At 39.8% G+C, this 26,936-nt stretch overlaps 1 protein-coding gene and 1 long non-coding RNA gene across 5 annotated transcripts in view; one reads left to right on the top strand and one right to left on the bottom strand.

The window, feature by feature from the left end:
* The window catches only part of LOC5567090 (probable E3 ubiquitin-protein ligase HERC4), a 75,641-nt gene that overhangs the window by 30,713 nt on the left and 17,992 nt on the right, over positions 1 to 26,936 (bottom strand). For 2 of the 4 annotated variants that reach the window (XM_021841756.1, XM_021841757.1), the window contains exons 2-5: positions 20,242 to 20,359; positions 19,996 to 20,182; positions 4,112 to 4,505; positions 3,632 to 4,046 (exon numbers count right to left, since the gene is read on the bottom strand). In XM_021841756.1, coding sequence (XP_021697448.1) covers positions 3,632 to 4,046; positions 4,112 to 4,505; positions 19,996 to 20,182; positions 20,242 to 20,310 — 1,065 coding nt within the window. In that variant the 5' untranslated portion in view covers positions 20,311 to 20,359. The remainder of the gene's footprint in view (positions 1 to 3,631; positions 4,047 to 4,111; positions 4,506 to 19,995; positions 20,183 to 20,241; positions 20,360 to 26,936) is intronic. The other 2 variants (XM_021841758.1, XM_021841759.1) reach the window with 1 other exon arrangement.
* LOC110675852 lies at positions 20,373 to 21,349 on the top strand. The gene is made up of 2 exons (XR_002499850.1): positions 20,373 to 20,662; positions 20,722 to 21,349. It is a non-coding gene; the product is annotated as an uncharacterized LOC110675852 (long non-coding RNA).

Here is a 26,936-nt window from a genome sequence, read left to right as displayed (position 1 = left end):
AATCCCTAAAAACTCCCCATCTTACAAACGGCCAACTGTTTGCTGCCGCGCGGGAGATGACTGACAGTTCCATTCCCATCGATCCGCGCACAGCCAATAGCCAACACATCGATTACACATAGCATGAGTGCGACTTACACAGAATTCTCACTCAGCCAGAGAGTCCTGCATTGTTTGCCTCATTCTGTGTAGTTTTAACACATGCGCTGCGTTGAGCAGGCTTAGCGTGAGTGAGTACATTTTCTCTCTACCTGCCTTTACATCTGCCTGTATGCAAGTGGGCGGGGCAAATTTGTCTGTCTTTGCTAAGAGCGCTGAGAGCACGGAGCAGCACAATACTTTGCTTACACATGTGGACTGGCGCGCAAAGCAAGGCATGTGTCAAGAGTTATAATAAAGCCGAAAACGAACGAAGGAGAAAAGGGGAAAAGAATCGGTACGTTCGTTTTCCAGGTCACTTTTTGTCTGATTCATGTTGATCGAATGAACCAGTGGCGCGGGAAGTGGGTAGGACAGGTAGGACATGTCCTACGCACAAAAATACCTGGGTAGGACAGTCAAAGGATTGTCATACCCATGAATCAACACGAAATAACATTATTCCCACAGAATTTCTTCAGCTAGATATAGATGTTCATGGATAAATTGCCATCAGTATTTTTAGAAGTATTTCTTGACTAATTACTGTATTGCATGACGAAATATCAGGAAATTCCTAAAAAATCGTTGAAACAATTCGTGGATTACTCCAAAAACGATGCTAGCATTGAGTATACGCAGCTTATGAAAGCTCGCTCGTTATACACAGCACTAGCGTAGTGCCGCTGGCAATGGCTTATGATGATCCTGGAAGAAGCTGCTAACGATCTGTTCAGCAAAGCACACTCTGTAGATATTCTTAGCTAAATGGTCGTAAAATTTTCTCCAAGATATTTTTATGTATTCTTAGAAAATGATTAGATCATATTTCCCATGATTCATAAAATAGAGTAATATTTTTCATAATAAATCTTCGAGCTGTTTAGTAGAATACCTATAAGTAGATGAAAAACCGAATTTAGTACTATACCATTTAATTCTACTAGAGTTTGTATCCTTTGACAGATACGCGTATTTCGACCTCAACTGTAAGGCCGTCTTCAGTGTCGTGTACTAGACTCGACTCGAAATTCGGTTTTTTTCAGTACGTTACGTCCCAAAGGGGACAAATTATACTTCTTAGCTGTTCTTATGAGTACTTCCACAGTTATTAACTGGGAGCAAACTTTGTCAATTGACTTTTTATGGTCTAGCTGAATAGCTGCCTGTTTATCGCTACGGCTGTCTGGGCCCCTAAAAGAGATATAAAAGATTATATTTTGGAGAATTTCTGAAAGAATCCTTGTTGGAAAAAATTCTTTCAGAATTGTTGAAAATTGATTCATACCATGAAACTTCAGCTTGTTTGATAGTTTTACAATTAACCCGAAAGTTTCTAGATTCGGTGATATCTGGTTTGCACCATTGCTATGAATGCAAGTCAAATTTAGTTGATATCAAATCAAATGTAGATGTCACCAAAATAACATATCATCCGATGACCTTTCAGTTGCACTAAAATAGGAACTCTGGAGACCTTTTGCCTGAAATAAAGAGTCCTAAAAGAGACTAGACAAGAATCAAAGAGAGATCTAAAAGGAACCAATGAGTTACCAAAACAACAAAAAGAACTCTAATAGGAAGCTATGGAATCTTTCCAAAAGATTCGTTTAAGGAAATCAGGAAATCTACTACGGATAATCAAAGAAATTGCCTCTGAGATTGCATCAGGGATTCTTCCAAAGATACTTTCAGAATTTTGTCAAGGATTGATTATAATGATTATACCATCCTTTTTTCTAAAAATTCCTACAAGATTCTCGTCTATAACATTTGGAAGAATTCACAAACTAAAATTTCTTTAGGATTTTTTCAGGAATTCTTCAAGGAAACTTTTGAAATTTTGCCAAATCTTCAAATGATTTGTCCAATTTTTTTTTCAGGGACATTTCCAAAAAAAATGACATGGATTTTTTTTCATAAATAAAGAGATTTTTTTTATATAAAATGAGATAATTACAAAAATAAATCCTTAAGTAACATTTGATATAACCTGATAGAGTTCTAGAGTAACACTTGATTAACTCCCATAAGGTCTCGAGTAAATCTTGGAAGAATTCCTAAACAAATTGCTAACTGCTATCCTTTAGGAATTCCTTGAAAACTATCAAACGAATTCTTGAAGAAAATTGTCTAGGAGAGGTCGTAGGAATTATTAGAATGATTACAAAAGTATTATCTTGTGAGAAATCCTAAATAAATTTTCGAAATATCTAATAAGATTTTACTCATAAATTACTCGAGGAATTGTTTGGAAGAACTGCAGAATTAAACCTTGATTGAACAACAGTAGTTCATGGGTAAAAGTGGATGAGTTATTGAAGGAATTCATACGAAAATGCCAGGAAGGATAACTGGAGAAACTTCGCTGGACATAAAGATTTTGCTATCGTTTGTCCTACCCATGGTTTTGAATGTGGACGCGCCTCTGGAATAAACTGACTCTCTCCAAAAAAAGAGGCACGGATCACTCGTACTTTTGAGTGATCCGGATCTTTTTAACGGCTTGGATTGTTTTTTTTCCATCTCTACTTTGAAGCTACAGCTGTACTTTTACAATTATCAATAAGCAAATTTCTTTTCTGAAATTGCAAATTTGGAATTCAAATATATACTTATCTTAGAAAGATCATACATAGTTTTAGATTCTAAATTCCGTTGGAACGTGGCTAGCCATATTGGGTAAGCTAGTTATTCTTATTTATAAGTTAAAAATGAAAGAAACAATATAACCCACTCGTAATTTACAAGTAGCTACACGTTTATCATCTAAATAAACTATTAATATAACCAAAACATATTGATTGCGTTTCAATATTACACTGACCTATCATGTTCCTACTGAAGTGTCCGATTTAAAAGTAATCTTTGACAGAGTTGTAGCTGAAGAATGTATCTAACAGTATCATTCCAAAACGAACACTCAAGAGCACATCGGCAATCACTATGAGCGATTGAATGAATTGCTTGCTTTTCCCATACTAATTCTCATCCAAACTTTGACGATCTTGTGCGGTCTCAGTTGTTTGATCTAGAATCAAATGAGCGGTGTGGAGCAGTGTTGTTCAGACTCATTTCCCCGAAAATAACATTTTCCGAACTACGAAGCCACGAGCTACTACAACCATGCTCTATCCTCCTAAGATAGAAAAGCAGATGGTTAAGCTTGAGTACTGCACACAAAATCGATCAATTTTGATTCCAGAGAGCCACAATTCAAGTTTCGGTGAAATGAAATGAGTGAGTGAGTGAGTGCGAATCATTTCACCGAAACTTGAATTGCGGCCCACCGAGATCGAAACTGTCGGATCCCATGTGCAACACTCAAGCCCAACCACCTCCCCCTCCATCTCAGGAATACAACGCACAGTTATAACAGTTCATGGCTTCACAATGCGAATTTCGGGGAAATGAGTCTGGTCAACACTGGTGTGGAGCAAAAACGAATTTTTGAACAACCCTAATGGAACTCAAATTTAATCCTATAACTTACCCAAGGCCCTCGTACGATCTGAGGCGTATTGTAGTTGCTGATAACTCCTACCCCCAATTGCCCGACACCGCCCAGTCCAAACCCGTAAATTTTCCCCCTCGAAGGCACAAACGCCAACGTATGTCTTCGTCCGCAAGCAATCTGCGTAATCTTACTACCCATCAACTCGAACACCATCCTCGGCAAAATCTCATTGCTACACGTGCCGTGTCCCAACTGACCGAAAGTTCCCGCCCCACAAGTGAACACTCCTCCCTCCTGGGTCAAGAAAGCGGAGAAATCATCTCCGCAACTAATGTACCGAACGCCCAGATTCCGCAACGTCTTTAACTGCTGCGGGAAGCATCGGGACACGAGATCGTTCAACCCTAGCTGACCGAAAGTGTTCTTACCCCAACCAAATATTGCACCGGATCTGGAACAGAAAGCAGAAACCATCAAACGTTTCCCACGTTAACCCATCGTCCAGAAAAATCTTACTTGGAAACGGCGAAACTGTGATTACCTCCGCAAGCGATGAACGCAATCGGAATCCCGGCCAGCGATTTCACCAGCGTTGGAGTGACCAGTTTCTCGCCGGTCGTGCCCAATCCGAGCTGGCCGTACCCGTTGGCACCCCATGAGAACAATTCTCCGCTGTTGGTCAGGGCCAGCGAGTGGAACTGACCGGAAGCGATCTGAACCACCGTTTTCGTTGCGATGGTTTTGATCATCCGTGGCGTGGTGTAGGTCTGCAGATCGGTGTCGTGACCGAGCTGACCGATCGAGTTCGATCCCCAGCTGAACACCTGGCCCCAGTTGGTCAGGGCGAGGGAATGCGTGGTGCCGCAGCTGACGTGCGTTACGATGTAGTTTTCCAGCGATGAGATGAACTCTGTGGAATGGGAAATTGAAGTTCTTGATGAGCGATTTCTGAGCTAAACGTATAATAGAGCGCTGCATATGACGAGCCTAACCTCACTTATTTGACAGCTGCTGGTCCTGTTGTTTACGTTTCGGACTTAGTCGTTTTTTCCATCATTTTTTCATCTTCGCATTTCTATCACCAGCATGCTGATGGTGACGATTTTCCACGGGAGGAAGATAGAATAATACGATCCGTGGGTATCTGCAGTGGATTTGACCTCTCCTCGCAGCAAACTTTCACGAAATTAAGAATGATTCGAAAAAAGTACTAAGTCCAAACTGTAAACAACAGGACCAGTACCTGTCAAAATTGATGCGTGACGTCACAGTGCAGTGGAGTATATTGAACAGCTACGATTAATTTGTGTGAGGGTAAGCATGCATATTTCTGACCGAATATGAAAAAAACGGTGTGTGAAGGATAAGAATCAGGCGTTGCAGAATTCGCTCTCATTTGAGAATGAAGCACGATCAAAGCAAGCAAAGAAAAACATCCCATCTATTGCGGTCCACGATCGTCATTGTATCGCAAGGTGTAACAAGTCTGATAAATGGAAGCAGCGAGCGAGAGCCCCAACGAGAGAGCGATGATAAAATCCATTTTTCTCGCTTGTTTACCGTTGGGGATAGGTGTTTTTCTTTACTGGCACGATAAACAATCCACGAACTTCCAATAACAACAGTGTCCCCCAGGCTTGGAGCATGTTTAGAGGGGTTTTATCATGCACTACTATCCCCCCAATCTGATCAAACTTGTAGCAGTATACGATAAACAGTCTCTCATAATGTGCAGCATGTTATGATAGTTACAGAGAGCGATACGTGAGAGATTTTCTCAATTTTCTCAGGATTCAATCCCTGATAAGAATGTATCACAACCTGGCGTAACCCTTTGGTGACCCTAGAGTCGCTAAGGCTGGAAGGGTACAATGGGCAGGGCATGTTCTAAGAATGCAATACAAAAAAACCGCAAAAACGGTCTTCACTTCGAATCCGGCGAGTATAAGACGCAGAGGAGCACCGCGTGCTAGGTGGATGGATCGACGTAGTGGATCAAGATCTAGTAAAAGTACCGTTTTGATTCGAATCCCGGACAGCTTCAAATTCCGGATACTCTACTTTGTATGGGAAAGATTTCACTCGAAATGTTTCAAAATGGGCCGTCAAAAAGCTCCCAATTTGAAAGATGATTTTTATAAACATGTTACATAGCAATCCATGAAAATTTAGAATGTTCAACTAGTTTTGACGTCTTTCTAACGGATTAGTGCATTTAGTTAATGATTCGACTATTCTAATTGTGTTTTTCATGAGCTGTCCGGAATTCGAATCAATGTGTCCGGAATATGAAGCAAAAGTGTGGTTGTGTCCGGAATAAAATTCATGAAGAGGACGAACATTTTTGTTGATTAAAGTGAATTAAAGCTGTGGAATCCAAATCTACACCCAGCATTCGAAATTCAAGTGTTTGCAAGGCCAGATTAGGCTAAAGTTGTATAGGGAACGATTCAATTTATATATGTTTCGATTAGTTGAAGTTCACTGAAGCCTTAAGTGTCCGTAATATGAATCAAAACGGTAATAATGACAACTAAAATTATTCCACTGCAGTTTTACACAAACTATTTAACATTCCTTGAGCATTGGGGTCATTTTTGATCAATCGATAAAGGAGCTCTAATTTTATAGAGTAAAGAGATAAAAATTTGAAATTTTCTTACTTTTCCTAATTTTTGAGAACAAACATTTTTGAGCTAAAAAAAGCTTACAGCAGCTAGGAGCGGCGTTCTAAAATTGTTCAATTCATTCCAATTCACAAAAGCATTAAGAGGACCAACAATTAGATTTGGCCGAATTTGGTCGGAGTATTTCAGAACCGGTTCCGGTGTGATGTGGTCATGTTCAGACCATAATATAGTTCAATCATGTGACCGCTCAAAAATCGCGATTTTTCATCCAGATTTAAATAAACACCCTGTTTCTACGGTTACGTCCCAACCGGGATAGGCCTACTTCCCAGTGCAGTGTTTTTATGCTAACCTAAGACAAGACGTGTCAGGTAATAGTGCAAAAATGAAACCAATGAGCCTCTGTACGTGCCATAAATTCTTCTGTTCGTATGACTTTTCCTGTGCGCCGTGTGTTGGTGCTGTCTCGCTCTCTCTCACTATGAACTTGAAAACAGAGCGCACAGTAAAAGTCAAACGTTTTATAGCATGCATAGGCTCATTGCCTGTCAAAAAAGATCACTCCTCAATGGACCTATGCACGGGTTCATTATTTGACGTTTTAGCGATGCCGTGTTATTTATGTGACCATGGGAACTAGTGAATACGGCACCGCTCAAACGTCAAATTAGTGAACTCGTGCATCGATCCATGGTCGTTTTGGCAAAGGCCTACTTTCACATCGTTGAGTTGAATTGCAACAAGGCACTTTGTTGCTAGCAAGGCCGTGTTGCTAGTTCATAAATTAGGGTTTCCATCAAAAGTTTAAACATTTTGCATTAGATCTTTTTTTTTTCAAATCTTTAAAAAATCGATGTCCAGTTTACTGCAAGTGCTCCTACAATGCTAAAATAAATAAAAAATAATAATTGAAAGCAAAATAATGGTATTTGTTTCAATTACCTCTAAAAATATCGTCGGTTTCAATAATAAACCTGATTTTTCTCAAAGCTAGCATCCTCTATTGTATTGAATGAATGAAGCGTGCAAGAAACTAACAAATTATTAGCCTTGATATTTAAATTTGTTCAGAAGATTTGCTTAAAAAGGGTACTGGTAGCACTGGCTTTTGCATCGTCAAGGTTATCGACTGAGAAACAACGGGGCAGTCTTAGTTGAGCTGTCACGTCCTGTCCTAGATGATCACTTCTACAGTTATTCACTGAGAGCTTCCTTTGCTAATTGACCATTCTTGAATGTGTACATCGTGTGTCAGGTACGGAGATACTCTATATGTACTCAAGTAAGTCGAGAACTTTTCCAAAAGTTCCTCGCCCGGTGGGATTCGAACCCATGCCCTCAGCTTGGTCTTGCTGAAAAGCTGCGTGCCAACGCTACAACTATATTGGCTATACTGCCCAAAATCGCAAAACAGTCCTATGTCGACTTTTGACCGATTTGCGTTTTTTGCATAAATCAACTCAACATCGTCAGAAGATCGATAAAAACTGCTAAAAAAGTAGCCTTTGTTCCTAACTTGTACAAAAACAAACCCCATTTGTGTTGTCCCATCTTGAAAATATTCGCATAACAGTCACATTAAAGTCCGTACAGTGGTCGGGCTCAGAATGGGTACCACTTCCAGTACTACATACGGTCTCTCGGTACTACTAGCTATTCACTAATGTGTAGCGAAGTAAAGGGAAATCAATTATACAGTGAAACCTCCATGAGTCGATGTTCTATGTCTTAATATCGACTCATGGAATCATACTTAAACAAAATTTCATGGTAACTATGATGATTCGCTCAAACAGCTTTCCAAAGCATTTGTGTTCCATGACTCGATGTTTCCATGAGTCTATGGTCCCTTCAGATATCGACTCATGGAGGTTTGACTGTATCTAATACACACTTGCTTACGGCATTGTAAATGTCATGTATTCACGTTGTTACGAAAAGATTTTTTAATTAGTGGGTATCACACATAATTATGCATTTTCAATTACGATGCATTACAGATTTTCATTTAAGACGATGCTTATACTGTCCTTATTCGCATAACAGTCCCATATTCTATGGGATTTCTAATAAACATGGGACTGTTATGCGAATATGGGCAGTATACAAATATTAATCTTCTTTTATGTCCGTAGGTAATCATTTGGGTGGTACGAGAGGAATAAAAATAAATTAGCAACAAAAAATAAAATAAAGTTCATTTTACATTTTTTTATTTAAATTTTGTAATGATTCTTTGCTGGCTTAGGAATATCGAACTAATACTTATTTTTGCGTTTTTCGATAACTGGTAAAATTGACTTAAGGAGTACTTGCTTATAAGTGTGCAAGTGTGTTTTCAACGCGAAAGCAAGATTTTCATATAAAAACCATTAGCAATTTATAGAATGTGTAGTAAATGTGGGTTTTCATGGATACCTCGATGGTCCCTTGACCCAAAATTACCCTGATTTTGTGTTCTTTAACACGATATTTCCCTAACTCGATAGTCGCCTTAACATCGAGTTACAGAGAGTTGACTGTACTATAATAACTAAATTTTTTCTGCCAAAGAACATAAATAGCGAATGAAAAACCAGTGCATTAATAACAATGAGTGTTTTAGTAGCTGTCGAACGAGCCGATGAACATGATGGGACTGGTATGCAAATACATTGGTATATTATATCTTCTATATAAATAAAAATGGAGTGGTGTTTGTATGTCACGAAATGGCTTCCGAACGGGTCAACCGATTTTAATGATTATTTTTTCCGTTTTGTTCGTTAAGTGTTCCGACGTGTTTGTGTGTATAAATATCCCAATATATTCACCGGGAGAGTCGAAAAAATGAGCGTGAACGTAACTGTCATTTTGTATGGGACGATCCATAGCGTTTTTCAAAAGCCTACTTGATGGCAAGACGAAGTTTGCCGGGACCACTAGTTGTATATAATCTCATAACAGTCTCGCTACGATTTTTGTGTATTTTAAGGCAAATGTTCAACTTAAATACAAAAGAAATTTATTATGTTTGTTCGTGTACTCAACAAACAGTGATATGTAGAAATTGAACACATTTTAGGCCAAATAGACTCAAAATGGAGCGAAATTGTTTCCACTTTTCAATCGTCTTTTTCTCAGTTTGTCGTTTTCCAACATGGGACTGTTGTGCAAAGAGGGGCAGTATAGGGAGTCCTGCAAGAATTCCTCTAGAAATATCTCCAGAAAAATTTATCCATGAATTCTGTCGAGGATATATCCAGGGATTTTGTCAGAAATTCCTCCAAGATAGAGTAAGGTGGGGCAAAAGTTCGACCTTAGTGGTATAATCAAAGTTTCCAGGAAAGCAATAGCAATTAAAATAAACAAATACCATACAGTGAACCTTTGATATATCGGCTATAATTTTGCTGAACAAACTTGTGTCAAAATAATTACCCATTTTTAGTTATAACAGTTTCAAAATTGATTGTCTTAAACGAACTTTTGCCTCACCGGTGGAGCAAGAGTTCGAATCTAGTGTGGGGCAAAAGTTCGCTGGCTAAAACACAAAGTATCGATCCATTTATGACAGGCATACTTTACACCAGCCGTGAACTTAAGTTTGCCGAAAAATACACACTAAATTTTCATCAAAAAATTGCCCAAAACCGGGTTAATTGTAATATACTCAAAAACAGCATTTTTTCACAAAACTAAGTGGAAATGTAAATTTTTGGTAACATTTTTCGCCCGATCAGACAAATTTAGCTAAATTTGAAGATAATATGTGGATTTTAGGCAATTTGCAACTTTTTCCGTGAGTTTATACATGGGTCGAACTTTTGCCCGCTGATTCGAACTTTTGCCCCACTATGGGCCAAACATTGTTTCCAAGCATTTATGCAAAAACTTATACACCTCAAAGCAACCTTATGATAGGCCTAGAAACGCCGTTACATAAAATATTGAAAAAAAATTTATCTTCAATTGGTTCCATGCAACGAAAGTTTGACAAAAAATTACAATATTCACGTCGAAAAACAACAAATAACCATAACTTTTCCAAATCTCAATCGATTTTTATGATATTTGGAGTGAAAGTCTCTTACTTGAATAGCATTTGAACCACCATGACATTTATAAGTTTTGTTTTGAATTGAGCTAGAAATCTTAAAAAGAAACTCTTACCCCACTCGAACTTTTGCCCCACTTTACTCTACACACTTAAATTACTTTACGGATTCCTGTGAAATCTCAACAGCTGAACGGTTCGGTAATAGTAGTTTACGGAACAAGTTGCAGAATGATGATTTTTACAGCACGAGTCGTAAATTTATCCTACGAGGCTTGCCGAGTAGGATAATTACGACGAGTGCTGTAAAAATCGAGTTCTGCAACGTGTTACGTACAACATTTTTTGCAATTTCGTAGGAGACCACTTGAGGGTATCAGAAATTATATCGGAATGCATTCACCATTATTTTACAATTTCTGAGAAATTGTTGTGTTATGATTCATTACGCAACTCAAAACAGTTGCGTAATGAGAAAGCGTTGCGTAATGAATCATTACAGCACTGGATTCAGTTAGGTAATGACTATTCCCGCACTGCATACTTCAGTGCAGGAAAGTAGGCCGTTTCATGACAGATTGGCGTGATGAAAAACAGCCTATTACGATGAGAAATTGCAAAAAATAAATTAACGGGGTACGGTATTCAGCTGTTGAGATTACGGTGAAATTCACCGTAAAAGCTTAGTGTGTAAGCTCTACCGTAATCCCTACAGCGATTTCTCCAGGGATTCCACTAGAGGTTTTGTTACATATTCCTCAATAAGGAACTTTTGTTTGCTACTAGATTTTTTAGACCTGTTCCGATTGGGCTCCAGAAATACATACAGCAATTCGTTCAGTAGTTTTGCCAGGAGCTCCGCCAAGAATTCCTCCAAGGATTATTCCAGGAATTTTTGCGGCGGTATTTCTATAGGGATTCTTTTAGCGATGAGGGATTTCTCCGGGAATTTATGTAAGGATTCCTCAGAGAACTTTTCTAAGAATTATTGCAGAGATTATTTTAAAGACTTTTCCATAGATTGCTCCAAAGATTCTCCAAGCATTTTTTTTTTATTTTCGATCTAAATATCATTTTTTGTTTCCTAAAATTGTTTCTGAACACGTTTTGGACAATGATTTATTTTTATTCACGAAATTATGAATTTGGTCCTTCATTTTTCTAATTTTTATTTTTGAACATCCATATCCTTTTTAATTTTTTTCTTGAAATCTCTTCTGGTTACTGATTTTTGGCAAAAACAAAAATTAAAGTTTTTACGGTACTAACGGGAAAACAGGTTTGAGAATACTTTAGTACCACCATGCTCTTCTTCTGTGACAGCTTGATTGTAGAAAATAATATAAGGTACGATTTTTTGTTTAACACGTTAAATGAACCGCTGGCATTTGTAGGCTATATAAAAATACAATTTTTAAAACATTTTTGAAAAATACAATATAAAACACTTTCCTTTTATACGTGTTATAAGCCAAGGTTTAAGCTACGAAAAAATACACGAAATCCTAAACTGTACCCCGTCTAAAGGCGGAGTTGGGTATTAGAGAGTTAATCTTCAAGGGAAAAAAATAAGAAAAAACATTTCTCAGCTGTTCAGTTGAGTTTACAAACTTCTTGCCAACTATATGCGCCACAGCAATTAAAAAGAAGCGGCTAAATAAAAGTGAAACAGACTGTATTCCGGAGATTCCATCAGACATTAATCTAGAAATTTTACAAGAAATAGTTTCACGAATTCCTACAGAAATTGCTCAAGAGTTTCGTCCAGTAATTCTCCCATGGATATCTCCAGGTAAATCGCTACAAGTTATCCTTCCTACAGAGATTCATCCATAATTCTTCTAGGCAAGGCTGTTAAATGTCATGAATTTCACGTGAGTTTGAAATTTGAATATTGCTAATATCATCGCTTCTAGTGAAAAAATACATCAGAAAATGGTTTTCTCGGTGACCTTTTCCGAATTACTATCGGTTGTCTATATTTGCTAATGCGAATTTAGCTTAATAATACCATGCCCACACAGTTACGGATCACCCACAGTGACGGATCACTTTGGCGTTCAACATCGGATAACTCGCTCAAAAACATAAACGTTGACGTAAAACATATTTTTCCCATGTTATACCATTTGTTTTCTACCATTTGTAATGTTAAGCACAACATTCAACCGCTAAATAACGGTGTATTTGACAAATGTTTAGTTGGTACCACAAAGCTTTCATTATTATGGTGGTTTTCTGTAAGAAGTGCCGTCAGCATTCATAAGCTCTCACAGGTGGTAAAATTCAAATGTTATAGCATAAAACATGCTCGTTTTCTTCGGTTTAGTATGAATTCATCTTTGGAAAACATTTTTCTTGATTGTTGATTCTAAATACCGAATATTAGCACTTCTAACTAATGATTCATAATAGAGTAAGGTGGGCAAAAGTTCGACCTCAGTGGTATAATCAAAGTTTCCAGGAAAACAATAGCAGTTAAAACAAAACAAATACCATACAGTGAACCTTCAACATATTGGCTATAATTTTGCTGAACAAACTTGTGTCTAAATATTTACCCATTTTTAGTTGTAACAGTTTCAAAATTGATTGTCTTATTCGAACTTTTGCCCCACCGGTGGGGCAAGAGTTCGAACCTAGTGTGGGGCAAAAGTTTGCTGACTAAAACACAAAATATCAATCCTTTTATGACAGGCATACTTTACACCAGCCGTAAACTTAAGTTTGACGAAAAATACACACTAAATTTTCATCAAAAAATTGCCCAAAACCGGGTTAATTGTAATATACTCAAAAATAGCAGTTTTTCGCAAAACTTAGTGGAAATATAAAATTTTGGTGACAATTTTCACACGATCAGACAAATTTAACTAAATTTGAAGATAATATGTGGATTTTAGGTAATTAGCAAATTTTTACGTGAGTTTATACATGGGTCGAACTTTTGCCCCGCTGATTCGAACTTTTGCCCCACTATGAGCCAAAAATTGTTTTCAAGCATTTATGCAAAAACTAATACACCTCAAAGCAACCTTATGATAGGCCTAGAAACGCCCTTACGTAAAATATTGAGAAAGATTTTATTTTCAATTGGTTCAATGCAACGAAAGTTTGACGAAAAATTACAATATTCACGTCGAAAAACAACAAATAGCCATAACTTTTCCAAATCTCAATCGATTTTTATGATATTTGGATTGAAAGTCTCTTACTTGATAGCATTCGAACCACCATGACATTTATAAGATTTGTTTTAAATTGAGCTAGAAATCTTAAAAAGAAACTCTTACCCCACTCGAACTTTTGCCCCACTTTACTCTATGGACCAGGAAATGATTGTTTACCACGGTTATGGATCACTTCAAAAGAATGTAAATTTCTGCAATTTTAATCATTGGATACGACATTTTCAGACAATAGCACTAAGGATTAAACTAATAAAATATCACGGTTTGTCAATTTCGTATTTTAGCAGACAAACATGGGTGGAAAACTTGGTGTGGAGCGAAAACAGTTCATGTCTCAGTTACTACAATGCAGTATCACAAAAAAGGGCTTTTTACCCTTGTTTTCAGCTCTAAAACTGCTATTTTTTGCAGTAATATGTGACACATTGTTAATTTTCGCCAAATTATGCAATACAGATGCAATTTGATCCATAATATGAAATTTGATCCACAATATGGTTTTCAGAAACCGATACAATTTTTAATTTTTATGCAATCTTGTGTAACTATTACACTCAAAACAGTTTACTAACAGAAGTTCCAATTTGAAAAGATTCAATTCGTGCTTTTAAAATACAATTTTACGTTTTACATGTCATTTTATTGAATTTTATAGGTTGAACTCCACACTATTTGATCCATAACTGTGGGGTCATGGTATAATGTACGTACAAAATTGCCCCTTTTAGAGCCCCACCTGGCTACACCACTGGTCCATCACCCGAAAGGCTTTGGGGTTTTTCATATTTCGACATGTAGAATCTAACAAAAATAGTCCGGTTGAAAACCCCGTGTAACACCATCGTGACCTTCCCTTGTCAGAGAGGGAAGGTTACCCACGAAGGTGAAGATAAAGCGAAAAAACAACTCGAATTTTCAAGAGCACAAATCTGAAGAAACAGACATTGCCAAGTGTTGAAAATTGGATCGATTGGTCACCACCAGCGAATGATCAATCGATCAAATTTTCTGCGCGTTAGGTTGTCTGGTTCTCTAGATTTGTGCTTTTGTACATTCAAGGTGTGGCTTCGATGCATCTTCATATTAAAAAGGAAAGTTAAGAGTCGAAATTGGCAATTCGAAAAATAAAAATCCGGAACAACCGGAAATTTTTCATAAACTATCTGAAAGATAACACAATTCAGAAGGAAATACTTAACTAATCTCTGATGAAACTAAAATACCGTAATTTCGGGTGAAATTGATCATTTTTCATTGTTTTTCATGTCTTGTTTTCACAAAACTAGAATGCCAAACAACTGAATGCAGGAAAATAAGTACGACGGTGAGTCTCATTGGCTCATGTACCGAAATGTTCATACAGATGTGATTTTAGTGCTGAAAATCGTCTCTAATATAAAATCACTAAACAATGTCCTGGACAGTGCATCAAATTTTCATCAAAGGAGACGAAAAACAAACAACAAAGCAAGTCGCTCACAACCCGTTTATCCATACTGTTACGGATAGGGATACAATCAGAAGCAAAATTGTCATGACAATCACAGGGCACAACATTGTTGCAACCTTTTCGACTCGAGATTAATCAGTTATTTTAAACACAAAACCAAATTTGTTTTATGCATGCTGTTCAATAATGTGCCAATGTTTACCAACACAGAGAAAGTTCTCGAAAATTACAATGCGAAGCCAAGAAAATCGCTGCGCACGTGGTGATCGATCTTTGTCATATTCTGTTCAAGTGATGATAAACTCATGTTGCGGAATAAAATTGTTGCAACAAGAATAGAAGATGATAATGTCTTTGTAGGGCTGTGAAATGGTGAGCCGACAACTAGGAAGGAGCGTCCAACATAGCTCTGGTCCTCACAAGTCCCTACCTCACGCTTCCACGGGTCAAATGATGACAAAGACCGCCAGCTAAGGGTTGCGTACTTAGCTGGTAGTGCAGCCTGGGCACTGTTGTCCTTCTGACATCAGCTAGAGTGAGGAGGTGCGTCTCGAGCGTCTGTCCACCAAGGAGGTGCGGCTCAAACAGCGTCTGTTCTGGCATCCAGCGGCTGAGTATGAAATGCTGTATCACGTCAGCTACACCTAAGGTGGCAGCCCCACCATCGTGATGTAGGTATCGCGACCCTGGTAAGGTAGCATATCGAATTTCTTACCTACCACGAAAAATGGAGAAAGGAGAAATAACGAACAATATTTTCGGCAACCGACCTGGCAACGAAATAAGGACTTTGATTGGAAACTCGGTACCTGGAATGTCAGGACGTTAAATGAACCCGGACGAGTGAGCCTTTTGGCTCGTGAATTGCAGAAGGTTGGAGTGAGCGTGGCTGCTATTCAGGAAGTAAGATGGCCTAGAACTGGAGAACGTGAATTCAGGGCGGTGGATCCCGTCGCCAACACAGCTTTCAAATACAACATCTACCATAGTGGCAGCGATAAGGCAGAGCATGGCGTCGGATTCATAGTGATCGGGAAGCAGATGAAGCATGTTATGCGGTGGAAACCGATTAATGAACGAATCTGCGTATTGAGGATACGGGGCAAATTCTTCAACTACAGTCTGATCAACATCTATGCGCCGACAAACGATAAACCCGACGACACGAAGGATGCGTTTTATGATTGTCTCGACAAGACCTACGGAGAGTGCCCAAAACATGACGTAAAAGTTGTTATCGGGGATGCCAACGCTCAGGTCGGAAGAGAGGATTTTTTCCGCCCTATAATTGGTACGGAGAGCCTTCACTCCGCCACCAATGACAACGGCCTAAGGCTAATAACTTTTGCTGCAGCTAGAGGGATGGCCATCAGCAGCACCTACTTTGCACGCAAAGACATCCGAAAGCACACCTGGATGCACCCAAATGGCGAGCTCTGCAACCAAATAGACCACGTTTTGGTGGACGGTCGGCATTTCTCGGATGTCATCGATGTGTGGACCTTTAGAGGCCCGAATATCGACTCTGAACACTATCTCGTTGAAACACAGCGACCAAAGAACACAACGACCGTTACGTTTCAATATCCAGCGCTTATCAACAGAAGGTTTAGCAGACAAGTACCGCCAGAAGCTTGATGACCGGATAAGAGGATACAACGTAGGCGACAACCTCAACAATCTGTGGGAGTCTATCCATGGTGCGATGAGCACAGCAGCGCGAGAGGTGATAGATACTGCTCAGAGACGACCCAGAAACGGTTGGTTTGATGAGGAGTGCCAGAATGTGACGGATGAGAAGAATGTTGCCAGAAGTCGGATGTTAGTGTCTGGTACCCGGCAGAATAGAGAGCGGTACAAGGAAGCTAGAGCAGCCGAGAAACGAATTCACCGCAGAAAGAAAAGGCAGTATGAAGAAGACACCATTACTGAGGCGCAAAACAGCATCGAACAAAACGATATGCGGAGATTTTACGAAACTGTCAATGGCGTACGGAGAAAAACTGCGCCGTCTCCCGTCATGTGCAATGACCGCGAAGGTAACTTGCTGACAGACAAAATCTTGGTGGCTGCCAGGTGGAAAGAACACTTCGAGCAATTGTTGAATGGAGAGGACACGAGCGCGTCTGAGAACAGATTAATCATCAGCAACGATGGACAAGCTGTGGAGCCCCCGACGCTAGATGAGGTTAGAAGAGCGATTAAGGAGTTGAAGAACTGTAAGGCTGCTGGAAAAGACGAGCTCCCGGCCGAACTTTTCAAGCACGGTAGTGAGCAGCTGTACGAAATGCTGCACGGTACTCTGTTAAGGATATGGGAGGAAGAAGAATTGCCTGCTAGCTGGCTGGAGGGCCTCATCTGCCCTCTGTATAAGAAGGGCCACAGATTGGAGTGCGCCAATTACCGAGGAATAACGCTCCTCAATTCGGCGTACAAAATAATGTCACGTGTTCTGTTCAACAGATTGAGACCGCTGGAGGAGTCCTTCGTCGGCGAATACCAAGCTGGTTTTCGTGAGGGCCGATCAACGACGGATCAAATGTTTACCTTGCGACAAATCCTTGATAAGTTCCGGGAATACAACTTGCAGACACATCATCTGTTCATTGATTTCAAGGCGGCGTACGATTCAGTAAAGAGAAATGAGTTATGGCAGATAATGGTAGAACACGGTTTTCCGGCGAAACTGATTAGACTGATTCGTGCAACGTTGGATGGATCGAAATCAAGTGTGCGGGTTGCGGATGAGACTTCAACCTCCTTCGTAACCTTAGATGGATTGAAGCAAGGAGATGCGCTTTCGAATCTTTTGTTCAACATTGCTCTCGAAGGAGCTATAAGGAGAGCGGGCGTGCAAAGAAGCGGTACCATCGTCACCCGGTCGCATATGCTCCTGGGTTTTGCGGACGATATCGATATAATCGGAATTGATCGTCGAGCCGTAGAAGAGGCATTCGTGCCTTTTCAAAGGGAGACAGCGAGGATTGGACTTACCGTCAACACCAGCAAAACTAAGTACATGATCGCTGGTAGACAGCGTGGTTCCAATCGTGACGTTTTTAGTGAAGTGGTGCTAGGTGGTAAAAAATTTGAAGTAGTGGAAGAATTTGTGTATCTTGGTACTTTAGTGACTTGCGATAATGATGTTACCCGCGAGGTGAAAAGGCGTCTTGCAGCTGCGAATAGGGCTTTTTACGGGCTCCGTAACCAGCTTAAGTCCCGTAGCCTGCAGACGAAAACAAAATTCGCGCTATATAAGACTCTTATCCTTCCGGTTGCCCTATACGGCCATGAATCCTGGACGTTAAAAGAGGTCGACCGGAAAGCGTTTGGAGTTTTTGAGCGTAAAGTGCTGCGAACAATACTCGGCGGTAAACAAGAAAATGGCATCTGGCGGCGCCGCATGAATCATGAGTTGTACCAAGTATATAAAGAAGTGGATATTATCAAGCTCATAAAACTCGGCAGGCTGCGTTGGGCTGGTCACGTGGTACGAATGCCGGAAGAACGACAAGCAAAAATAATATTCAGTAGAGAACCCGGACGAGGCCGTCGGCTTCGTGGTAGGCCGCGCACACGTTGGCTTTTTGCTGTTGAAGAGGACTTAAGGGCACTTAACGTTCAGGGCGACTGGAAGCGATTGGCTCAGGACCGAGCCCAGTGGAGAAGAATTATCCATTCGGCGTAGATTCAACGTAGCGGATTGTAGCCCATCAAGTATCAAGTAATGTCTTTGTTGTTGGGTGTTGGGTGACAATTTATTCACTGGTCCTGGATGATATTCTAGAGAAATCGCTGGAAGATCAACCTGAAAAGCTGGAGCAGAATCTCAATATGTATAGAAATAATTGAAGAAATTACTGGAATAGTTATTGTAGTCTCTGTGGAAATGAAGTTCTTGAGAAATCCATGGAAAATTAGCTTAATAAATCACTACATAAATCTATGCTGAAGTCTCGTGCAGTAGTATAACTAGAATCAAATGCTGAAAAAATCGTAACTTAATCTCTGTAAAAAATCCTGGAAGAGCTTCATGAAGCTCTGAAGCTCTGAACGAAATCATAGCGTCATCCTTGAGAAGCTTCTGTAAGAATCCCTGTGGAAATAGCCTACACAATCATTGGAAACTTTGCGTAGAAGCTCCTAGAGGAATTATCAGATTCTTGGATGTCAATCTGAATTTTTTTTTGCGGTGTTGATAGACTCACACTCAAATCTCAATCAATACGCTCTCCCGTGAGAGCAAACACATTAGAGATCTGCTTCGCAAATCTCACGCTTGAGATTTTGATGCAAAAATCACTCAATCAACTCAAACCGTAAGAAATTATTCAGTCGCAAAACCCGTCAGAAACTCGTGAAACCCGAATCTTGTTGTTTACGTTAGAAAGGATTACTATAATATTACCAGACTAACAATAAATTATTGTCGGGTGTGAGTAAACTGTGGTAATAGGCCTATTCATATGACGTCTCAAATCAGCTGATCGGGAAGCACTTTGACAGTTCTTCTATGAAAATGACAGGCTCGCGTTAGCACCGGTCCTCCACCGATGTAAACAAATGCATAGACGGATCTGTCACATGAAAAGGCCTATACGAGACAATGAGTCAAAAAGGTAAACCAACTCATCCATGATTTTTTGACTGCTGAGTTGCGTGATTGACAACTCGTGCATGAAAAATCCCAAGCGTGAGTAATGAGAAATTGAGTTTTTCACAACACTGATCAAGTGGTGAAGTCGGTGAAAGAATTACCGGAATAATCTCTGGAGACCTTTCTGAGAGACTCCTTCAGGAAATTTTCGCAACAATGCATAAAGAAATTGATACGGAAATCGGCGTTGGATTCCTGAAGGATTTTCTTGAAGAATGGAATCGAAGAACAAGCACCTAGTTCTTGAAAAATCGATGGTGGAATTTATGTACGAAATAACTGGGAGACTTTCTGGAGGAAGGCCAAAACCTAAACGTGAGCAATCATTAAAAACCTACCAAACTTCTACAACTACGACAAAGAGGCAGGCAAGTTCAAGCGACGAAAAGAAGGGGGGAAAGTCACGGTGTCATGTGTGGCAAAAAGAATTACATACTAAAGCGGCACGTACGTGGCCGTTTGTTGGGCAGGCAGTCCGTGTCGTGTCCCAGCTGTCCGTGATCGTTGTTTCCGCAGGAGAACAGCTTCCCATCCTTGGTCAGCAGAAGGGTGTGCGAAGTTCCGCAGGCTGCCTGCTGCACGCTGGACGAGTGACACCAGTCCATTTCGCGGGGAAGCAGAACCTAGAACGGCGAAAAGTAGTGAGGTGAGTGTGATAAGGAAATTGTACGATTAGTGATACCTGTTCATCCTCGATGCCACCCAAGCCCAGCTCACCGTGGACGGTATTACCCCAGCAGTAGACCGCCATACTGCTGCTTCGGTTTGAGTTGAATCACGCTGCAGCCACGTTCAATGCACTGAAATCAAAGACAAAATGAAGACGTGGGACTTCCATATGAAATGACTTTATTTTTGGGATCATGAAGTACTAGAATAGCAAACACAACACCTACATTTGTATCTGCCTTGCAAAGCTGAAATCTAATTCATCTCGCTACCCGTGAAATTCAAATCCGCGTTGCCATGTGATAATAAATAAACAATTGTTGATTCGCCATGGGGGAAGTCTGTTGCATCGACAGTTGCAAAACTCGGGACAAATTCAGCATCCCATCCCATACAGTGGTTTCCCTATACCGTTTTCCCGAAGACAACGACAAGTAAGTTAACGCATTTATAAACTTCTTTATACATTACTTTATCTTCCGTTTATTTTTAGATTGACCGTTTGGAAAGAGTTCTGTCGTAAACACGGCACGATAGTCAAAGGAAAGCTAGAGCATCGCCGAAGTTATTCTCGGCATTTTGATGCATCATACTTCAAGGATCCGTTTGTAATTTTTATTATATTACTGTTTATCGATATATAAGAAATACACCAAAACAATGAAAGATTCATTATTGTAGTTTCAATGGATTTTTATAACTGGATAAATCACATTGGAGGGTCGAAAACAATGAACATCTAGTAGAAAATGGGATGGCAGGTCGAATCCTTTTTACTTCGGCAGGGAGTTTGAAATCTCGCTTTTTGCATACAACATTAGCGCGGTGCTTCTGGTGATGGTCAACCGCGCGACGACCGGAAGGTTGAATTTTCACAAGGAAATGTCCCCCTGCTGTTATCATGAGCAGTAACATCGCAAAGCTGATATAAAATTAGGTGTTAGGTTCAAATGTCAAAATTGGGTACCGGGGACCAAATGTAGTACTAGAAGAGGTACCCGTTGTGAGCCCGGGTCCTATGTCTCTATTTGTCTCTGCTGAAATGGAACAAAAACGTTGCCTTTGTTACATTAGGAAGCATATGATACGCATCTTGCGAAAAAAAACTTGATGTTGACAATGCTCTCGACACTTTAACTAATTCCATTCGTTAAAGCAAGGGACATTGCAATGCCAAAATTGAAATCGTGATTATAGACGATGATCTTAAACTCTCGATTCGTCTTAAAAACGTGAGGAGAAGGCAATTTCTACACACTCGCGATCCTGCTATGAAAATTATATGGCAGGATTTGCAGAAAGAAGTCAGAAAGATAGTCGGAATTCGGCATGGACATTCAAACAGTTCGGATTCCACCAGTCGTTCAGCAGTATTGGAAGAGGGACGCAAAAGAGGGTCACGTCCTATTCCCCTAAGGACAACGAGGGAAGCAAGCAAACGGAAACTGAAGCACCTGTTCCTGCCACCGTTAAGTGGGTGAAGATCGGGACGACCAATTCCCCGATGGACAACGTTGGAGTCAAGAATCCACCCAGGCGGAACGCTAGATGATCCTGCCGAACTCTTTTTCAGTCAAGAATAATTGCTATGGGGGGTCTGCAGCCTTGAGGTTACGCTTTCGCTTCATAAGCGGAAGGTCATGGATTCGATTCCCAGCCCCTCCACAAAAAAACCCGTCCAGCCACCAGAAGGCGCTTCACGGAGGACTGTGCTTTGGGAAGCACATCCATCCTCCGTCAGTATCAGATGGTGACTGAGACAAACTGACCCTCTTCGCAGGCAGCTAGCCTCACTAACAGCAGAGCTCTCTCCTACCTGCTCGGTGTGAGAGTAAAAGAGTAGGAGAGAGTGAAAGAAGATGTAAATATAGATAAGTTAAAAATAGATCTGTATCGGTAAAGAAGGTACAGAACAACTGATTCCGGCGCAGTAGTGGCCACGAGCACAGAGTGCCTTAAAAAAAAAAAAAATAAAAAAAAAGAATAACTGCTACAACTAAAATTCCGAAAACTCGGGAGCATATGCCAGCGGCTTCTTCATCTCAGCCAAGTCTGGGTCCCACAATGGGACCTGCGCTCGGTGGAGCTCTGCTGAAGACTGCAAACGGACTGTTATTCGAACCGGAAAGTCCTGAAATGGTAACAATCGATACCCCTGTCTACAACCCCGTTTCGGAGACATCTTTCTTCGCCCCACTTGGACTGGAGGCTATGAATGCACAGCTCTATGACATCTTGCATTGCTCCCGCTATGGAACTCAAGTTGCAATTCTACTTGGCTGTTCCACAGACTACAACAACGAATACCTTCGAAGTCCCACATCAACAAACTCTGTAACTCTGGCGAATATGGGTCCTTTATTCGACGCAGCGATGTTGGAAACCACACACGACCCTCTATATGATCCAAAAATTTCGGCAAAGGTGACAACTTGTCAGGGCACGAGGTAGGTGAAACTCTAACGGGGTCTGCATCTAAAAAGGGAGGCAGAAAAACAAGCCGTAGTAATCGTTTAGTGTTTGCATTACAATGGAATATGAACGGCTACTGTAACAATCTTGCAGACCTAGAGTTGCTGGTAAATGAACAGCACCTGGCAATCCTGATGGTCCAAGAGACCCATCGCGTTGATCTCTCCATAATGAATAACACTCTTCAAAAGGGTTACCAATGGTCAATCAAAATGGGATCCAACTCGTACCAGTCTGTGGCGATTGAAAACTCAGCTTTGTAACTTGGTTGATCAAGTTCCAGAGCCAGTCGTTTTCCTCGGAGATTTTAACAGTCATCATCACACATGGGGAAGCAGAAAATCCAACGTACGAGGTACTGCTCAGTGCTGGAAAAGTTCGCATCACGATGCAGCTCATGAGTGTATACCAACGCATATCAAACATCACAGACTCGGGAACTGGCTAGGTGTAAGTCCGCACCCGTCTGCTCGGGAGAACATGCCAAAAGAACTAGCAACAAGCTCGGGAGCGTTTACTCGCGAGTAACCGAGAAAGGTGTGATTTATTATGGTTTTGACAGACAAATTAATTGTATAACCATCATATCGGCAGTAAACTACTAGTTTGTAGTAAAAAACCCTTGAAAACCATAAATCTCGGAGGGGAAGCAGTTTTTTTTTTCCAAAAGCACAATATGACTCTGAACAGCTCCGAACACGTTCGCGAATCACTTTTAGCTTCAGCAACTCGGAAGCCGACAGGAAAATCATCTTTATGCGGATTCGCAACCGCAGCCGATGCACCATGAAAGACCTGGTTGTCATGCGCGTCATTGATTGATTTATTAATTTGAAAAAGAAAATTGATTTGCATGTACCAACTGTTGTTTATTTAAATGGTAGCCCAGACTTCTCATGTTTTTTTTAACAACATTTAGGTAAAATAAATTTAATTCAAAAATTTGGGGTGGGTAATGTCTATTACATTACCGCGGGGTTGACGTAGAACTACGATGATTAATAATTTGATTTGTCATGTTTATGAATTTGTAAGTGTACTAGTTTTGTGTTGTTATTGATCGGATGAAGTTTTCAGAAGTTAATTCTTTTTGGACTCATTTTGGTAGTCCTGAAAAGAACCATTTGTCGTTCTGTGGTTTCGAGAACCAGTGTATGGTGTTCCAGGAATAATGCCAGATGATTGAATTTGTTTGTTTGGTCGTTGCTTCCTTGTGTTGCTTGGTTGGGTGATCGGTTTATGACTCCAGCTGTAGTTCGCCAAACTCCTCCAGTAGATTAGATGTTTGATGGCTCGGGTGCTTCGATCGTGATAATCGATTGAATCGGTCCAGTACTTTGGTCTGTAGCAATATCCATTGCATCAGCATTTAGGCTCTGTACCTTGATACTCATCAATATGCAGGTTGGGCCACTATGATCCAGTATTTCACGTCTCAAAGCGTCACTAATCGATGATTGCCTAAGCGCTGCAGCTCATTCCTCAAGTCAACCCTTGGAATTGCTGCCTTTGGCGTGATGGAACTGAGGAGAATTGGTAGAGTTTGTCAAAAATAGTCCTTGCAGTGAAGTAACCCGCGACAAACCAACATATACCAATTGCTGATCCAGACTTTTGTCATAGTCATCCAGACTTTTGTTGCTTTCAATTCTCCGCTTCGATCGCATCTCAGCAGGCTTGCTCTGACCGGGCGTGCTTCTCAGGCACAGACATCGATAGCGAGGGACCTCCCCGTTTGTCTTGCTTCGCTCAAATCAAACTGTCGAGCGAGCGAGAGAAGATGCCGTCCGAAGCCAAAGTCATCACCGCTGCCGCCGCCAAGAAGAAGAAGAAGAAGAAGAGGAAGCAGTCCACAGGAGAATTTGCAGTCGAACTGTGAACACGGTCGGGCAAGTCATTCTCGCTTTGTGGTTCACCGCTTGTTTGCGTTCACCCAGCCATCGTCATCGCCGCCATCATCAGATTTTGACTTAAGCCCGGTGATCCACTACCTGTTACTGTTGTGCGCCATCCACGTCACGAAACTTTCGGTTCGTCGTTTAAGCAAATAACTTGCTCAAATTTATACATTTGAGTTGAGGATTCCCCTTTTGACCATGGCAATCAACTGATAACATCCCGCAGTGTTATTTATCTGTAAGAGCATCAAAGCTAACAAAGCCATCGGCCCTTTTCAAGGCCATCAAATTTGTGGAAAAGAGTTAAAGGAGAAATATATCCGACTTTATTCATAACTTCTAATATTCCTAAATCAATTTCACGGCTTCATACAAAATTTCATTTGTCATAAATAATTTATGATTCAACAATTTGTGGCTGTATTCGCGGGCGCTGCTGGGGATTTTTTTTTATTACCGTACGGGTTTGGGCCGAAGGGTCTCAGATTTTCATGAAACTTTTTCCACAGGCAGGGCTCATGGATATATGAATAAAAAAAATTAAGAAAAATTCAGGGTCGCCTATTTTTCCGGAAAACTCAGGTGGAAATTTTTTGTTTTCCCTTGACACTACTTACTTTGAAAAATCATAACTCAAGAACGAAGCATCGTAGAAACAAAGTTTTTAGATGAAAATTTAAGCAAATTTTCTCAAAAATCCAAAAAAAATATGAACTGGAAAAAGTTTTCCACAAAATTTTCCACCGTTGGGAAAATATGTAAAGAAAAGCCAGAAAAACTATGCCCGAACTCGTGGAAAATTTTCAAAAAAATATTTTCGAGAAGGTAATTTTATAAGCTTTAATCACTGAAATTTTTGGAATGCACTTTTTTTTTTCGTTTTTGAGTTATGGCCAATTTTGTGAAAAATGTCCAGATGTGTCATATAAGACTTTTCTTTGAAAAATCATAACTCAAGAACGAAACATTGTAGAAACAAAGTTTTTATATGAAAATTTATGCAAATTTTCTCAGAAGGCCAAAAAAAAATATGGACTGGAAAAAAATTTCCACCGTTGGGGAAATTCATAAAGAAATGCTGGAAAATCTATGCCCGAACTCGCGGAAATTTTTTAATAAAATATTTTTAAGAAGGAAACTTTATAAACTTCAATTCTGGTAACTTTTAGGATGTACTTTTCTTTAGTTCCTGATCTATGGTCAATTTTGTAAAAAATGCAAAGATTTGCCATACATGCCTTTTCGTTTAAAAATCATGGCTCAAGACTCATCATGACTTGTCGAACCGGATTTAAATTATCTCAAAAATATGAAATTTTTGAAATGGAATCAGTTTCCCAGGACATTTTTCACTGTTTATGAAAACAAATAATGAAAACCCTATTAGCTATTCCAGCTTTCAAACAAAATATATTTGAAAAGAGCGATCAATAAGATCCAATCCTACAATATTTTTCAATACGCTCATTTTTCGTTCCTTAAACATGATCAAATATTGCTAGGATGATCTGTTTGAACCATATATTTACAAATTTATAAGTTCATAAACAAAATTTCTTAAGAACGAAACTACATAGAAACAAAGATTTCTTCAATCAGAATGTAGGCAATTTTTTCCTGTTAGATAACTACAAAATTGACAGTTAAATAAATGGATAGACAATATGACAAATAGGTATTTACCAATTCAAGTTTAAAGCGTTGAAATGGCTTGAGAATCATAAGTTTACCAAAAACTAACAAAGAGCAGTGAGAAAGTGCAAGTGTTGTCTATCAGCTGTATATTCCTCGTTATTAATTTTTGGAAAGTGAAAAAAGTTTTCCCGAAGCTGTTGAAATGGACAAAGTTCAATATTACGAATACAATTCTTTATGCTGTAACCCCTTCGGACTGGACGGCCACAAATCAGTAAGGACAAATCTACGATCGATCAGCCAAGGCCTCATCAGTAAGCTTCATTCGAATGGAGTTCGGTGGATTACGGAAAAGATGAAAATTTGCGTCAAGTGCTCCATTACCGGTTCGACAAGTCATGATGAGTCTTGAGTCATGATTTTTAAACGAATATGGCAAATCTTTGCATTTTTTACAAAATTGACCATAACTCAGGAACAAAAAAAAGTACATCCTAAAAGTTACTAGAATTGAAGTTTATAAAGTTTCCTTCTCAAAAATATTTTAATAAAAATTTTCCGCGAGTTTGGGCATAGATTTTCCAGCTTTTCTTTATGAATTTCCCTAACGATGGAAAATTTTGTCGAAAACTTTTTCCAGTTCTTTTTTTTTTTTTTGATTTCTGAGAAAATTTGCTTAAATTTTCATATAAAAACTTTGTTT

Source organism: Aedes aegypti, chromosome 2 (assembly GCF_002204515.2).
Source record: "Aedes aegypti strain LVP_AGWG chromosome 2, AaegL5.0 Primary Assembly, whole genome shotgun sequence".
NCBI lineage: Eukaryota > Metazoa > Arthropoda > Insecta > Diptera > Culicidae > Aedes > Aedes aegypti.
The sequence above is the reverse complement of the archived record's forward strand: the minus strand, read 5'-3'. Positions and strand labels throughout refer to the sequence as shown.